The sequence below is a fragment of the Thermomyces lanuginosus genome (assembly GCF_041956635.1).
Source record: "Thermomyces lanuginosus strain ATCC 200065 unplaced genomic scaffold VTN49scaffold_32, whole genome shotgun sequence".
In the NCBI taxonomy this organism is placed as follows: Eukaryota; Fungi; Ascomycota; class Eurotiomycetes; order Eurotiales; family Trichocomaceae; genus Thermomyces; species Thermomyces lanuginosus.
The window spans coordinates 471,505-487,710 of record NW_027192366.1 but is presented as its reverse complement, the minus strand read 5'-3'; the positions used below and the strand labels follow the sequence as shown (position 1 = coordinate 487,710).

The 16,206-nt window shown below is 53.6% G+C and overlaps 9 protein-coding genes across 9 annotated transcripts; 6 read left to right on the top strand and 3 right to left on the bottom strand.

The window, feature by feature from the left end:
- Positions 1–107: 107 nt before the first annotated feature.
- Positions 108–1,112, bottom strand: VTN49DRAFT_4946 (uncharacterized protein; the record flags this gene model as incomplete). The annotated part of the gene is made up of 3 exons (XM_069412948.1): positions 108–522; positions 577–878; positions 963–1,112. The coding sequence occupies 3 exons, from the start codon at positions 1,110–1,112 to the stop codon at positions 108–110; spliced, it is 867 nt and encodes a 288-aa protein (XP_069266865.1).
- Positions 1,113–2,805: 1,693 nt separating this feature from the next.
- Positions 2,806–4,068, top strand: VTN49DRAFT_4945 (uncharacterized protein; the record flags this gene model as incomplete). Its single annotated transcript, XM_069412947.1, has 4 exons — positions 2,806–3,085; positions 3,149–3,244; positions 3,313–3,798; positions 3,860–4,068. The coding sequence occupies 4 exons, from the start codon at positions 2,806–2,808 to the stop codon at positions 4,066–4,068; spliced, it is 1,071 nt and encodes a 356-aa protein (XP_069266864.1).
- Positions 4,069–4,967: 899 nt separating this feature from the next.
- On the top strand, positions 4,968–5,888 carry VTN49DRAFT_4944 (uncharacterized protein; the record flags this gene model as incomplete). The annotated part of the gene is made up of 2 exons (XM_069412946.1): positions 4,968–5,237; positions 5,304–5,888. The coding sequence occupies 2 exons, from the start codon at positions 4,968–4,970 to the stop codon at positions 5,886–5,888; spliced, it is 855 nt and encodes a 284-aa protein (XP_069266863.1).
- Positions 5,889–6,622: 734 nt separating this feature from the next.
- Positions 6,623–8,653, top strand: VTN49DRAFT_4943 (uncharacterized protein; the record flags this gene model as incomplete). Its single annotated transcript, XM_069412945.1, has 3 exons — positions 6,623–7,270; positions 7,327–8,468; positions 8,527–8,653. The coding sequence occupies 3 exons, from the start codon at positions 6,623–6,625 to the stop codon at positions 8,651–8,653; spliced, it is 1,917 nt and encodes a 638-aa protein (XP_069266862.1).
- Positions 8,654–9,064: 411 nt separating this feature from the next.
- Positions 9,065–10,609, bottom strand: VTN49DRAFT_4942 (uncharacterized protein; the record flags this gene model as incomplete). Its single annotated transcript, XM_069412944.1, has 4 exons — positions 9,065–9,315; positions 9,377–10,445; positions 10,504–10,557; positions 10,607–10,609. 4 exons carry the CDS (start codon positions 10,607–10,609, stop codon positions 9,065–9,067), a joined length of 1,377 nt encoding a protein of 458 aa, XP_069266861.1.
- Positions 10,610–11,299: 690 nt separating this feature from the next.
- VTN49DRAFT_4941 (uncharacterized protein) lies at positions 11,300–12,153 on the top strand (the record flags this gene model as incomplete). The annotated part of the gene is made up of 3 exons (XM_069412943.1): positions 11,300–11,560; positions 11,620–11,924; positions 11,979–12,153. 3 exons carry the CDS (start codon positions 11,300–11,302, stop codon positions 12,151–12,153), a joined length of 741 nt encoding a protein of 246 aa, XP_069266860.1.
- A 45-nt stretch (positions 12,154–12,198) lies between these two features.
- On the bottom strand, positions 12,199–12,611 carry VTN49DRAFT_4940 (uncharacterized protein; the record flags this gene model as incomplete). The annotated part of the gene is made up of 2 exons (XM_069412942.1): positions 12,199–12,449; positions 12,536–12,611. 2 exons carry the CDS (start codon positions 12,609–12,611, stop codon positions 12,199–12,201), a joined length of 327 nt encoding a protein of 108 aa, XP_069266859.1.
- An 85-nt stretch (positions 12,612–12,696) lies between these two features.
- Positions 12,697–14,088, top strand: VTN49DRAFT_4939 (uncharacterized protein; the record flags this gene model as incomplete). Its single annotated transcript, XM_069412940.1, has 2 exons — positions 12,697–13,074; positions 13,171–14,088. The coding sequence occupies 2 exons, from the start codon at positions 12,697–12,699 to the stop codon at positions 14,086–14,088; spliced, it is 1,296 nt and encodes a 431-aa protein (XP_069266858.1).
- A 282-nt stretch (positions 14,089–14,370) lies between these two features.
- VTN49DRAFT_4938 (uncharacterized protein) lies at positions 14,371–16,179 on the top strand (the record flags this gene model as incomplete). The annotated part of the gene is made up of 1 exon (XM_069412939.1): positions 14,371–16,179. One exon carries the CDS (start codon positions 14,371–14,373, stop codon positions 16,177–16,179), a length of 1,809 nt encoding a protein of 602 aa, XP_069266857.1.
- Between the last annotated feature and the right edge of the window lie 27 nt (positions 16,180–16,206).

The window sequence follows — 16,206 nt, the reverse complement described above, 5'->3', positions numbered from 1 at the left end:
ACATCAAACCCGCATGAAATCGCATGATGAAACCCAGCATAAAAAAGACTCTGAACAATGCTCGTCAACTCCGACAATCCTCATGATCAATTCAAGTCATTCACGGCTCATCGGCCGTACGGCCCGACCGGTTGATAGCTGGTATCGGTATCGGAATACCTGGAGCCGTAGGGGCCTGGGTAACTCGTGTTGTAGTCGTGCAGCGCCGACCCCGACGGAGCACCCGCGGTTGGATCGTACGGCTGCACATTGCTGCCATGATGATCCTCGGCCTCGTGCTGCTGGAGCAGCGTGTAGTCTTCGTCACGGTCACGGCCGTAGCCTCCCGACGACGGGCCGTCATTAACTCGCCCAGAACGGAACTCGTCCTCCTCGTCAAAGTCATGTACCGGGGTCGAGGCGAACGCGGCCTTGGTCTGCGCGTCAAAGGTGGGATCTGCGACAGAGTCCGGCATGGTGCCTGTCCGACGGAAGTGGACGACGTTGCGGATCGAAATAGAGCTGGTTGCAATAAATGCCAGACTGAATCAGATCAGCACGCTTTTCCAGCGAATGTTATGAGAGATAGGGACCTACAAGATTACCACAGCAAAAATGACGGTGGCCGTGCTGATCCTGCACTTCGACGGAGGCCCATACGCAAAGGCGTCGCAGCCGGTCTTCTTCTGGTCCTCCTCATTCTTGCTGTCCTTGTTTGCGTCCTCTCCTTTTCTCTTCCCCTCAGCCACGTATACAGCGACACCAACCCATCCGCTGAACCACAAAATCACCATAAGCACGTCGAAGGTCGCAAAGGCATAGACATTGCCGAATCGGCGCGCACGGGGAAACGTAGGAACTGCTACCAGGTAAATCAAGAAGGGTATCGACAACCAGCACTGCGAAAGTACAATCTCAAATTAGCCATGATCGACACGGTAATTAATTAACTAGGTCTCGGAAGTCCCGGAAGTCAAACATACCAGGCCGAACAACCACCCCGAGCGACCATCAATCCCACCACCCTTGGTGAAGACGGCGATGGTGAGCGCCCAGGTGAAGAATATCAACACTGCCTGGAAAGCATGGAGCAGGTTCTTTATCCGCGCAGGACTTGTTGACGGTAGTCGCATGGTGGTTATGGAATTTCACGGTGTCGTTGCCAGGACACGCGCGATCTATAGAGCGTATCTCAGCGACAAAAAGAATGGACTGTTGTTTCCTGTGTGCAGTTGTTTTTAGGATCGCAATCGTATATCGTCTCCTGACAGAGTTTCGTTAGTTGTTTATGTCGAGGGGCAGTCGAATGCGTTGCGGCAGGATTTGTTTACAGTTCAAACCAGAAACTGCATGCACGGCAATAAAAACAAATGCGATGCACGTTCCCACAAGCCAGAACGTGGTGGATAAACTCCGGGGCAGAGACGCAAAATGCGAGGGATCTGGCCAACGCTCAGCTTCCAAGTGAGCGTGAATGCGGCGGCACTTGACTTTTTGCTCCGGCAACGAGCCTGTGGGCCACTTCGTCTGCTGCAGAAATGAAACTCTAGGCGCGTTGGCCTCGGACCGGGATTCATATGCAGTCCCAAGGGATTCTACAACACTCTCGAAGATTGTAGGCCTTGCTTTAGAGGGGCTACGACTCGTAAGCCATGCCAATCCTTCAATACGAGCTTCCCAGATATTCCCGTGTCCACTGTTGAGCTGACTGGAGCCCAAGCCGCGGATAAAGATAGGATGCTCAGCCATCTGCAAAGCCACATCAGTTTCGAAAAATTCCTAGAATGGGAATTGATCTGCAAAATGTGGCGCAGCAAGAGACAAACAAATCAAACACCTTGATCTTGTTGTGCAAGTGACGCAACGATCTTCTTCACCTCAGGAATCGTTGACAAGTTCACCGGCGCATTGTGAGAGCCCCTGTACAGCCCGAGTTTTGACAGCTCGCGTGGCGCTGAGCATTTTCGTAATGAACCTTGAACGGCTTCGGCGTCTTCTCCGGCGATTCTTGGGTTGAGCCGAAGTCTAACTTGAATGGACGGATATTCCACCGTTGAAGTTGCTGATGACGAAGGCCAATCGAGAAGAGATTCGAGAGGACGACTGCATGAGGGAGAATGAAACTCAAGCGCCGATCAACCGGAAGACCGGCTACACCGCCGCGTGCCTTTCACTGCCGTGCATGTTCCCTTCAGCATGGGAATCAACCCTCATGGGAATCGTGGGATCATTATAGATGCCAAATAGAATCCCGTGCTTCTCATGGCAATGGACAAGGTTCCATCCACAGACCTCTCCCTTGTCATGGAAATAGATGTGGCTTTTTTCCGAACTGTCTGGGTGATTTGTTCCATTGCGCCTTTCAGTTCTATGACTCATGAGGTCATGCTCCCTGGTTAGATCTTGGTCGGATGAGTGTACTCCGTACTGGGACCCTTTCGAGGACCGTTAACTCTTTTGCCTAGCAAGCAAAGAAGGATTGATTTGATAATCTATGGCAGCCGGGACCGGGCCAAAAGCACTGGAACCGGCCCGATATGCTTACGAGTAAGCTTGATTGACTCGGCCGAGTCTGATGCTTGCATTGAGTTTTCTGATCCCTGTACCATGAAATGTGCAACTCCAGTAAATGCAAGCTCAAAAGCTCCAAAGACCCCGGGATTTGTCAGCTGCAACATCAAGATCAAGATCACGGATCACCCCACTCCGATGCCCCGCCTCGTAGAAGACAGCGCGAGGGTGGAAAAAGGAAGTAGAAATAACGCCTGCTGGCACTCCTAGACTGACTGCCCGACTGATCACATATCTCCTCGGAACCCCCTCATCATGGCGAGAACGTGGAACGTCGGCGTCATCGGCTACGGCTTCAGCGCCAAAATCTTTCACATCCCCTTCATCACCGCCGTGCCGGACTTCAAGCTCTATGCCATTGTGCAACGAAATCCGCAGCCGGGCAATGACGCGGAGAAGGATCATCCGGGCATCAAGGCATACCGCTCCGCCGATGATCTGGTCAAGGACCCGGACGTGGATGTCGTCGTCGTCACCACGGCTCCGGACTCGCACTATGATTTGACAAAGCTGTCTTTGCAAGCTGGCAAGCATGGTATGATAAATCACAAAAGCTTTGCCGAGACTGGATACTGACGGAGTCACCCGCTGCGTCTAGTGGTTGTCGAGAAGCCGTTCACTCCTACCCACAAGGAGGCTGAGGAGCTCGTGGCATTGGCCAAGCAACAGGGCAAGCTCCTGGCCGTCTACCAAAGTGCGTTTCTTTCTCCGCGGCTCGGAACGATACGGATGGGGATGATTAACAGAACTGGCTGTGTACAGATCGACGTTGGGATTCCGACTACGTCACGGCTTCCAAGTTGATCAAGAGCGGCGCTCTGGGTCGAATCGTCGAGTTCGAGACCCATTTCGACCGCCATCGGCCGGAGATTCCTGATGCCGAGTCCTGGAAATACAAGATGATACCCGCCGGTGGTGCCATTTACGACTTGGGAACACATTTGTTGGACCAGGTGGTGCATCTGTTTGGCCTACCGGCGCGCGTGACGGGATTCCTCGGGTCGCAACGGGAGAACAACGTCACCAACTTCGAGGACTCGTTCACCGTCCTGCTCCACTACACCAATGGCCTGCTCGTCACAGCAAAGTGTGCCGTGGTCAGCCCGGAGGAGAAGCAGTTGCGTTTCTGGATCCGCGGTGATAAGGGCAGCTACAAGAAGTACCACCTCGACATCCAAGAGGATCAGTTGAAGGCTGGTTTGCGACCCGGTGACGATCATTATGGTCAGGAATCGGTCGATCGATATGGTGAGCTTTTTCCATTCTTCATTTTTGCTGTATGAGCGACTCCTAACATGCTCCCGCTTAGGTACTCTCACAACGATCAAAGAGGACCTGCCTTCTACAGAAATCGTGCCCACGGAAGCGCCCACGTGGGTGGAATACTACCGAGTCCTGGCGCAGGCATTGGCCGGAGAAAGCGAGCTTCCTGCCAGTGGCACAGAGGCCAGCCAAGTTATTCGGCTGATTGAGTTGATCAAGGAGAGCTCGAAGCAGGGGAGGACGCTGGATGTATGATATTTGAGCAGGAGAAACGGTCTACTTCCAAGACTTTAGCTGGGAACCAAGTGTTCATATCTGGCAGAGTCAAGGCAAGGCTGCACATTTCTTCATTGCTTAGTCTTTGAAGAAGCTGTGTTAACCCGTTCTCGTAGCACGACCCCCTACTGGTAAAATGGAGAGAATGAAGTAGCTGCGATCTCTCGATCAAACAAGAGAATTCCGTATCAGCAGCTGTCACGTGTCTCCCGACTCCCATCCGGCTGGCTGCCGGACAGGTCGAATCCGTTGCGCGACCGATTAACCTTATCTGACGGGAGCCCGACCACATGGTGAGAGATGAACGCCACTAGCCAGGGCCCAAGAACCATGGGAAAGGAAGCCCTGATTACATAATCTCTAGTTCGAACGGGTTCCAAAGGGAGCTAAACTAACAATGGAATTTTTTAAGTCTTGGCTCCGATCGGCGGAAAAAGGCCACTTTTTTCGGAAAATAGACAAATGATGGCGTCAGTCAGCCCCATTCAGGGCGTTCCGAACGGGACTGGATCCCTCGCAGAAACATAAAGGTCCGCGGAGATGAACTGACACGAGAGAGAATCGCATATGGGTGCTTTGGTCGGAATCCGGTTTGAAGATGAGCAAAAGATTCCGATTTCCCGGCGCTTTTTTACCCCCAATATCTCCAAAGCCCATCTTTCTCGTTCTTCTTGTGTTCTTCAGAACATTTGGTACATGATGAGTCCTCGCAAAGGCCGTATAGCTCGAATTGCCGGTGATTGAAGCCATTGTGCCATCGTGGATTGCCTCACTGTCGAGTTCAGACTTCTCTGCACGATCGGATTGAAAGCATACAAGAGGGCTCCCGTCCTAGGAACTGACATTTCCTCCCGCACCCCTCACCATAGCCCTCCCCCATGTGGTCGTTGTCAGACCCGGCTACATGGACGTTTGATATTGATCGTTACTTGAATCCCTTCATTCCGCGGCCGCCGTGGAGATGGATACCGTATCCTGTAGCGCATTTTCTCGGTCATCGCACACAGCCACAGAAGAGTGTCGGGAACCTGGTCATCACATTCTGGGCCTTTGTTGGCATCTTCGTCGGCCTACTGATCATTGAACTGGTGACGAAGCATGTGCCGGTTTTCCAGGAGCATGATGCACCCATCACTGTCGCGAGTTTTGTGAGTGGCAGTCGATGGCGAAGTAGGGAATGATCGAGGAAAGTGCTAACAGAACGACCGGGTTAGGGAGCAGCAGCGGTGCTGAACTTCTACGCCATAGACTCGCCGTTGGCGCAGCCGCGGAATACCGTTTTGAGCCAAGTATTCTCCAGCGCCATTGGCGTTGGGATCCGCAAATTATTTGAGCTGAGCCCACATTATGCATCGATCCGCTATATCGGCGGTGCTCTGTCCTGTGCCATTGCCACAGCTGTGATGGCATTGACCAAGACCGTCCACCCGCCGGCGGGTGCGACGGCGCTCCTGGCCGTCGTCAATAATGAATACGTTCCTCTGGGCTGGTGGCTGGTCCCAATGGTGCTCTTGGGATCGGTCCTGATGATCGCTGTCGGGCTAGTCATTAACAATATCCAGCGCCGGTTCCCCATTTATTGGTGGACGCCAGAGCAAGTCGGCCAGGCACTACGGCGATCCCCCGCAGACGAGGAGGTGGGCACCGGACATGAGGGCAAAATGGCTACGCCGTCCTCTGCATCATTTCGAGACGAACCGCAGGTGATCATCCGACGGGGCCAGGTCATTGTGCCCAGCGGGATGTATTTGACTCCCGAAGGGATGAACTTTCTAGAGGAGATCAGTGAGCGGCTATAAGTTGCATGTTTATGACGCGATTGATTCCGATGAAGACACGAAGGACCAATCGAATGAGTATAGAGATAGAAAGTTGGACATTGATTCCGTGGTACTCTACAGACTTCGGAATAGAAAGAATGTCGGTGCAGATCTTCAGCACCTGGCTTTCCGTAAATAGACGTTGTTCTTTGATGCCTCAGGCCTCTCGCCACCCTCAACGTGTGGAATTCGTCTTGGCATGACGTATGCCACCAATCACGGCCCTCAAAGTGGACTATTAGCCCCACTGTATGAAAATTCGGCCAGAAGTTGCGAGCCTGAGGCAACCCTGTGCAGAAGAGACTCCCCACAATCATCGCCAGTCCGCCTTCACATCACCTCCAAAAGGTTGATATTTGAAGCTGTGTTTTCCCCTCTGACTGCGTGTCTGGGTAAATTCAACCTCGGTCTTTCATCAGGCCGGAGACTGGTGTCATTTCTATTGTGTCTCTTCTTTCTTTTCTTCCACCCTTGTTCTCACGGATACCCTGTTTCTAGCTGCTTTTAGAGAGCCTTGCCGTGTTGTTTGATAGAGCGGAGGGGCTTTTTTCGACGATTTTTTTTTTTTCTGTGCACGGTTTGTTCTAATCGATAAGCCAACTCAGCCAAAGAGAATCCTCTAGTTCGGTACAAACAGCGTCCTTTACCTCTGACGCCACGCTTTCTCTATCCTAGTCTTTCTTATCTGTGCACTGAATCTATCTATCGACAAAATGGTGTCTGCATCCAAGGCTGCCCGTCAGGCCAAGCGTGCCGCCGAAGGTGGCGATAAGAAGAAGCCCGGCTCGAGACTCGCTGCGAAGCGAGAAGCAAAGAAGGCCGCCCAGCAGCAGCAGGAGCAGGGACAGCAGGAGCCGCAGGAGCAGCTGCAGGACGGCGATAAGGACTCCGGCGTCCCCGGCGATGAGCCCGCGACTAGCAGCTCCAAGATGAAGGAGGTTGAGCAGATGACGCAGCAGATGGACAAGTTTGGCTTGTCCAACCGTGTGACGACCGGTGTGCTCGCGTCGATGGAGTCATCCCGCGACGTCAAGATCACGTCGGCGTCGCTGGTGTTCCACGGCAAGGTCCTGTTCAATGACTCTACACTCGAGCTCAACTACGGCCGCCGCTACGGCCTGCTGGGCGAAAACGGTTGTGGCAAGTCGACCCTCCTCAAGGCCATCGACGCGCGCGAGTTCCCGATTCCGGAGCATATCGATATCTACCTGCTGAATGAGGGTGCGGCACCAAGCGAACTTGGCGCCCTTGACTGGGTCGTCAAGGAGGCGGAGATGGAAATGGAGCGATTGGAAAAGCAGGCAGAGGAGATTCTCGAGAAGGAAGGCCCCGAGAGCCCTGTTTTGGAAGACTTGTATGAGGTGAGTCGTCTCCGTCAACCGGCGTGACTATCGGACTGTTGACTGACTGTGACTAGCGCATTGATCAAATGGATCCTTCGACCTTCCAGTCCCGGGCGGCTCTTATTTTGCATGGTCTCGGGTTTGACAAGAAGACCATTCACAAGAAGACAAAGGACATGTCTGGTGGCTGGCGGATGCGAGTTGCGTTGGGCAAGGCCCTGTTCGTCAAGCCGTCTCTGCTGCTTCTGGACGATCCCACCGCCCACTTGGATCTGGAAGCCTGCGTCTGGCTGGAGGAGTACCTCAAGAAGTGGGATCGCACACTGGTTCTGGTCTCGCACTCGCAGGACTTCTTGAACGGCGTGTGCACGAACATGATTGACATGCGCCACAAGAAGCTGACGTACTACGGTGGTAACTACGACTCGTACGTCAAGACCCGCCATGAGCAGGAGACGAACCAGATGAAGGCGTACCACAAGCAACAGGAGGAGATTGCCCACATCAAGAAATTCATCGCGTCGGCCGGTACCTATGCGAACTTGGTGCGTCAGGCCAAGTCGCGGCAAAAGATCCTCGACAAGATGGAGGCCGAAGGTTTTATCCAGCCCGTTATTCCGGACAAGGTGTTCAACTTCCGTTTCGCCGATGTCGAGAAGCTGCCGCCGCCGGTGTTGTCGTTTGACAACGTGAGCTTCTCGTACACAGGCAATCCGGAGGACATGCTGTATGAGAACCTGGACTTTGGTGTTGACATGGACTCGCGTACGGCGCTCGTCGGCCCCAATGGTGTCGGCAAGTCGACCCTGCTGCGCCTGATGACGGGCAAGCTTAACCCAACCAGCGGCACTATCACCCGGCACACTCACCTGAAGCTGGGCCTGTACAGCCAGCACTCGGCCGAACAGCTGGATCTGACCAAGTCGGCGCTGGAGTTTGTCATGCAGAAGTTTGGCCACAAGAGCCAGGACGTGCAGTACTGGCGTCAGCAGCTGGGCCGCTACGGTTTGTCGGGTGAGGCGCAGACGGCGCTCATGGGCACGCTGTCCGAGGGCCAGAAGAGCCGCATCGTCTTCGCACTGCTCGCCATCGAGGGTCCGAACATGTTGCTGCTCGACGAGCCTACCAACGGTCTGGATATTCCGACGATCGACAGCTTGGCCAACGCCATCAACGCCTTCAACGGTGGTGTTGTTGTCGTGTCGCACGACTTCCGGTATGTTCTCCCGTTCCCTTTCTTTTTCCAAAAAATTCAGCTAACTTGCTTGTGACAGACTCCTCGACAAGATCGCCAAGGATATCATGGTCTGCGAGAACAAGACCATCCGACGATGGGACGGCACAATCGGCGAGTACAAGGAGTACTTGCGCAAGAAGATGATTCAGGCCGGTGCCGTCTAAGAAAAAGTGTTGAACTTTTTATTACTCGTTGGGGCTTGCATCTGCATATAGAGTTGAACAGCAGAAAAAAAGAAAAGAAAGAAAAAAAAAAAAAGATGGATTACTTTTTGCTTCTCTAATTGGCTTCTTGGAATTGCTTGTTTATAGACTAGGGTTATTGTTTACTTTGTTTTGTTGCTTATGATGATGACTTGTTGAATGAGAATAATGTCTGGGATGACTCAAACACCCTGTTCTTCCTTCAAACCATGATGGATGAATGACTACAATGGGGAGGGAGGGGAACCAGTAGAACGCGAATGTCGGACATCAAATCCACAACTACATATTTACTCCATCGCTTAGATCATAAAAAGTACTCATTTCGTCTAGGATGAACTACCAACGGAAGAAAAAGCAAAACACCTAGATTTACAAGTACAACCCCTCCGGCTCATTCTCCATCTTCGTCTTGAGGACTCGTTCCCTCGCGGCCCTGAAATCATCCATCTGAACGCGCATGCGCCGCTCGCGCAGGGCGAGCAGACCCGCCTCGGAGCAGATGGCCTTGATATCGGCGCCGGAGAGGTCGTCCTTTTGGTTGATGAACTCGTCCAGGTCGACGTCGTCGGCGAGGGACATTTTGGAGGTGTGGAGGGTGAAAATCTTCTTCTTGGTATTTTCTGCGGGTGTACTGTGTTAGAGAGATTTTTGTTTGTCTGGTAAGGAAAGGAGAGGACTTACGGTCAGGGTTCTCGAAGAGAATCTTTCGGTCGATCCGTCCTGGCCGGATCAGCGCCGGGTCAAGTGACTCAATCTTGTTGGTCGCCATGATGACCTTAACGTCGCCGCGGTCGTCGAAGCCGTCCAATTGGTTGAGAAGCTCCAGCATGGTTCGTTGGACTTCCCGCTCACCGCCCGAGGTCGAGTCGTAACGCTTCGTGCCGATGGCGTCGATTTCGTCGATGAACACAATCGACGGCGCGTGCTCGGCTGCGACCTGGAAGATCTGCCGCACGAGTCGTGGCCCGTCACCCAGGTACTTTTGAATCAGCTCGCTACCGACAATGCGCAGGAACGTCGCGCTCGTCTGGTTCGCCACCGCCTTCGCCAGCAGCGTCTTGCCCGTTCCTGGGCTACCGTAGAGGATGACACCCTTAGGAGGCTTGATACCCATCTCCTCGTAGAGTTCTGGATGGAGAAGCGGCAACTCGACCGCTTCGCGAACCTCTTGAATCTGTGTCTCCAGTCCTCCAATGTCCGCGTATGACTCTGTTGGTGCCTTGTCCAACTTCATCACCGACACCAGAGGATCGGTATCGTCGGTCAGCACACCGACCACCGACACCGTCTTGTGATGCAGAAGCACACTGGCGCCCGGCTCCAGTAGATCCTTATCAACAAAGGACATAATCGACACGTAGTACTCGGGTCCGGTGGCGCTCGACACGATCGCATGGTCGTCGTCGATCATCTCCTCCAGGTTACCCACCCCCATCGGGCTGCCTCGCATGTCATCCACTCGACTCCGCTCGTCCGCGTTCCGATCTGCTGCTTCCAGGTCGTCCGTCGCGGAGGGCTGCACGTTCTGCTGCGCCTTGGCCTTTCGGATTCGCTCTTGGTTCTCGACATATTCCTCCTCCAGAATCAGATGGTCAAGCACCCGTTGCATTCGCAAGTATCTTAGTTTACATCTTGAGTTCGGCAATATCGTAGGAAGCTTCGCTGCGGCATTGGGTCCGGCCTGCTTGCGCTTCTTGCGTCCGACGCGGGTTGTGGGTTGCGGCGGCGGCTCATACTTGGGCTTGTCCTTCTGCTCAACGGCGCTATATTAGCCCACCGACGGCCCCAATGCCGGCACCAAAACAAACCTTTTTGGCGTCATCGCGCCCGTCTCCTTTGCTGGGTTGAGACTGCTGATTACCCTGCGATTCGTCAGTAAGGCTCTTGATGTACAGCGACATGCACACGTACCATGTTGGCGAAGGGAGCGAAATCAGAAGTAATAAAAAGTACAAAAGCAACCAGGCGTTGCTCTGCAGCAAAAAATGGACGATGTGAAAGGAACTCAAATAGATATGGATGACGCCGATGCTCAGGCAGCTGGAGCTGTCGCCATCGGACCTGCGCTGACTAATCATCCAGCACCTGATAACATCACGTGATTAGAAGCATGCCAATGCCAACTCATTCGACGTCGAACAGTCGAGTCAGCCTCGCAGTTCAGGGCTCTATTGTGGAATTTTCGACCACAATCGAGCCGTTCATTGACTGACTCACTGGAATCTTTCCAGACATCTTCTATCGACTTCTGTTTCCTGTCTCTCGTTGTGACTTAAACCTCCGAGCTTTCATTGTCTTTCAGTACTACAACTAGTTGAATCGGGGAAGATCTACAACTGGACGAACCTCGTCCCCGCTCCTCTGCGGCTGAAAACTTCAATCAGGGACCAGACTCAATCTTAGTTGCTAACGATTTGCATATTGCTTCGTCTGCTGCCTGACCAACCCGGTCCCTCGAGGCGCACTGCAGCCTAAACAGCCACCAGGCCGCTAAGCGGATCCGCAACCTAGTCATACATACCCCTCCAAGTGTCATCCAATTTTGATATAAAGTTCCACGTCACTTTCAGAGCGTCAGCGATTTACAGTGAAAACCTTGTCGCCATGGCTGCGAATCGCAACCGCCGCATCGCCAAGGAGATTGCGGACATTCGCGCCGATCCGCATTCTCAAGTAACTGCAGAGACAGTTGACGACGACGAAGATCTCACGCACCTTCGAGGCTCTTTCCCCGGTCCTCCGGGCACGCCGTACGAAGGAGGTACCTACTATGTGGACATTCGTATTCCTCAGGAATACCCGTTCCGACCGCCCAACATGCGGTTCCAGACGAAAATCTGGCATCCCAACGTGAGCAGTCAGACGGTGCGTGCAATTGTCTGGACGATTGGTGTGGAGAATTATAGATTGACGTCAATTTCCAGGGCTACATCTGCCTAGACACACTTTCGACAGCATGGTCGCCCGTTCTGACTATCAAGTCGGCACTCCTTTCCCTGCAGTCTCTCCTCTGCACACCGGAACCCAAGGATCCCCAGGATGCAGAGGTCGCCGAGATGCTCCTGAAACGACCCAAGGAGTTTGAGCGTGTAGCGCGCCAATGGGCTATCAAGTATGCAGGGGCCCCTGACAAGACGATTGCAGAGGGCAGCGGAGGTGTGACCGATGCCTCGATTAAGGAACAGGCAAAGAAGGCCAAGGAAAAAGAAGCACGGGACGCTCTGGCTGCGTATGTTTCCCCGTGGTTGGTTTCGCTGGACCACCTGGTCTGACTCCATAACAGGTACGACGGATACAACAAGGACCTTGTTGATCGGTTCTGCAGCATGGGCTTCGACGTAGAGCGCGTCGTTGATGCATTCAAGCACGTCGGCATTGATCGGCGCGACGGTCAGGATTACCAACTAGAGGATGCTTACGTGGGCGATATCACGGCGTTTCTCTTGGGCGAGCCATGAGGATTTCTGACGGAGTTATGACCTTTGCATTGGAGTTACGTTATACTACTCTTCTTGGTTGATGAGCGTGACGGTGCCTGGCGAACTTGGGATCATGTCTTTTTTTACTAATTTCCCGTTCATGATTGCGATGGTTTGATTCGGGTGTGTACAATTGGGGCCATCTACACTGGGATGACGCATTTGGGTCAGGAATGGCATCTTTGAAACATCGAATGGGACGCATTTTCGGTAGTTTGGATTGCTATTTGACGTATTTGCCTGAAATTCCGGTTTCTCGTAGATGCTTTTACAAGCTGTAGTTACTTGTAAAGCCAGTTGGCGGATAGGCCCATCGAAAAGCTTAGGCCAAGCTAAATCCGCTCTAGAAATGTGCCTTAACTAGAGCGCGATCCCGGAAGCTGTCGCAACTGGTCGAGACGAGAAGTGCATTTTCGAGATTTGACAATGCCATTCATCGGCTGAATCCAACCTCTGCTTTATACTGCGGAAACTCCTCCGACTCAAAACACCTCCCTCGCATCCCGACCGATTTGAGCCAACATGATCGAAGACGACATCTACCGTTCCTCTACGCAGTTCCGCCTCTGGTCGTTCACACGCGACTCGCTCGCTTCCATGCGAGCGACAACCAACAAAGTCGCCAGCGAACGGATCCGCGCTGCCCAGAAACGCGCTCGTGAGGCTGCCGCCCAGCATCGTACAGCTAATACCTCCCCCGATACTACGTCACCGACGAGTGGCAGCGGCAACGCCACGCCGAACCCGACGAGCGATGCGGAAGGAAAAACCGACGCAATCCTCGACCAGGACGTGAAATGTCTGACGCCGGAGGAGGAAGCAGAGTTTGTGCGATATTACTGCGAGCAAACGCTGGAGTTGGGGGATACGTATAAGCCGCCGTTGCCAACAATGGTTCGGGTGAGTTGAGTCCGGATCCACGATAGATCTTTTGTAGCGATTGGAAATGACTCACCATGGGGCCGAGCCGAAATTGGTTTGGACGAGGGAAAAAAGGCAACGGCAATTCAATACCTGCGACGATTTTATCTGACAAACTCGGTTATGGTATACCATCCGAAATCTATCATGCCGTGTGCATTGTTTCTCGCGACAAAAACGGATAATTACTACATGTCCTTGAAGGATTTTGCCAGCGGCGTACCCGGGGTCAAGGCACCGGAGGAAGTTATTGCGCCTGAGTTTACTTTAACGCAAGGCCTCCGCTTTACCTTTGACGTCCGCCATCCCTTCCGGGGACTCGAGGGTGGGATAATGGAGCTACAGGCGATTGCCCAGGGCAACGGCAAGCCAAACCCGCATCATATGGGTCAAACTCCAGAGAGCCTCAAGAGAGACCTCCACGCTATTCCTCCAGCCTCGCCTACTGACCCACAGACCTCCATCACAAACCGCATCTCCATCGCACATGGCAAAGCGCGGGAGATTCTAAAGACGGCGGCGCAGGTAACCGATGCATACTTCTTCTACACCCCCTCCCAAATCTGGCTTGCGGCACTGTTCCTCGCGGACAGACCGCTCGCGCAGTACTATCTAGATATCAAGATCGGGCCCGTGGTCGAAAGCGGGGACGCGGATCCCAAGAACCCATTGGCGATGATCCGTATGAAGCTCCTGACTACCCTTGCGGACTGTGCAAAGTTACTGGAGTCGTATGCTCCGATGTCATCCGACCCAGAAGCCCGCAAGCGGCTCAAGGGAATAGCTAAAAAAGTGTATCAATGCCATCAGATTCTCAAGCTGGACCCTGCTTCGCCCGGTGGTGGGCAGAAGCGGGGAGAAGGCATGTCGGAGAGCGATCGAGAACGCGCGGCCAAGAAACGAAAACTTGAACGTGAGCGACGCGAGCAAGAAGCTAGGGAGCTTTTTGGCGGAGAGCTCAGCAAACCTGCCGAAGCTGCAAAAGAGACTTGAGCTGGAGGATGTATTTATATATCTAACCAAAAAAGATAATTTATAGACTCAGGAAACGATCCTAATTAGCTGTTGTTCTCAACATTGAGGAGACGAGCAGCACAAAGCCCAGTTCAAACACTAGGATGTGGAGTGACAAGGATATGAACCATCCACTAGTAACTATCCTTATCATCACGTGATGAATCTTATCGGTGGCCAACTCCATACAAACATCGCAAACTCTCCTCCAACGCTCAACCTCACAGGTCAGTGTATCCGCTCTGACCCAAGCTACTCAAGATGGACAATTTTAATTTTGATGAGGAGACATTCAAGAAGTTCTTCCCTACCAGCTTCGGCAAGCAGCAGCCCAAACATGATGTTAACGAGCAAATCAATCGGACAAAGCGAACCGAAATAAAAGCAAAGACTCCGGAGGAGTCCGCCACCAAATCCGCGGAGGACAAAGAGGAAGAAACTACAACAGCAGAACAGGAGTCGTCGTCATCAGCGCGACCAGTCGAACAGGAACCAAGGAGGAAAGATGACAGCGACGACGATGACGATGACGATGATGACTCGGAAGATGACGAGGACGAGTTCCCAGTGTCGCACGAGATGGTCATCAAGACACACGAGCGCGCAGTCACGACGCTGACCGTCGATGCCTCCGGTGCTCGCTTGGTGTCGGGGTCGACGGACTGCAGTCTGAAATTCCATGACTTTGCATCAATGACACCGTCCACGATACGGGCGTTCAAGTCGGTGGATCCCACTGCAAGGAAGCGCTCGTCGACGCAGGAGGCGCAGCCGGTCAACTATGTCGAGTTTTGCCCGCTTTCCCCGAGCCAGATGATCGTCGTCCCAGCGACACCACAGCCACGGATTTTGGACCGCGATGGAGAGGTGCTTACGGAGTTCGTCAAAGGGGACATGTATTTGCGCGATATGCATAATACGAAGGGTCATATTTCGGAGGTTACGTCGGCAGCATGGTGCCCGACGGATTACCATTACTGTGCCACGGCCGGAACGGATAGCACGGTACGAATATGGGACGTCAACAACGGTCGGTGCCAAAAGGAGGTCATCGTCCACAAGTCTCGCGCTGCGGGTTCAGCCGGGAGGACGAGGATGACCGCCCTTGCTTGGGCGACCCCCAAGCAAGGAGGCCCGAACGTGCTCGTTGCGGCAGCTCTTGATGGCAGTTTAATCATGTGGAGTGGCAACGGACCGTTCCGACGCCCGGCTGCGGAAATTCACGATGCCCATGCACGAGATACGTGGACGAGCGGGCTTGACATCAGCGGGGATGGTAGACTTGTGGTGACCAAAGGCGGTGATGACACCATTAAGCTCTGGGATACGCGCAAGTTCAAGCAGCCCATTACGACGGTGTCGCACCCATCAATCTCCGACCATTACCCGACATCCAACATCAAGTTCTCGCCAACGTCTGCTAACGTCATTACCGGCTCCGGGACGGGCCATCTTCACATCCTCAACCCGGCCACTTTGAAGCCGGAGCTGGTCACCCCGGTGACTCCAGGATCGCCGCTTATTACTGTCTCGTGGCACGAGAAGCTGAACCAAATCCTCACTGGCTCCGCCAACGGCGAGACCCATGTGCTGTACAACCCAAACATGTCGAGCAAGGGTGCGGTCCTCGTCATGTCCAAAGCGCCCAAGCGGCGGCACGTCGACGACGACCCAAACCTCACGACGGACATCTCTCTGGGCTTCTCTGGCGATTCAGTCGTCGTGGGGCCCAACGGCGTCCCGCATCCGGCAGATGCCACCTGGTCCGCACGGCACCCGACCGTGGGCCTCACTGCTTCAGGGCGACCGCGCGATCCGCGCCGGCCACACCTCCCTGCCCAAACCCCGTTTGCCAAGTCGCAGCCGGATGAGAAGCACATCCGTGAGAATGTGCCGCTCAGCTCCATGCGCGACGAGGATCCACGTGAGGCACTCCTCAAGTATGCTGAGAAGGCTGAGAAGGAGCCCATCTTCACCAGGGCTTGGCAGAAGACACAGCCGAAGCCCATTTACGCAGAGATCAGTGATGACGAGCAGGAGCAGCCTGATCCGAAGAGAGTCAAACGGTGATTTGAATTTTGTATAATATTAGATGTG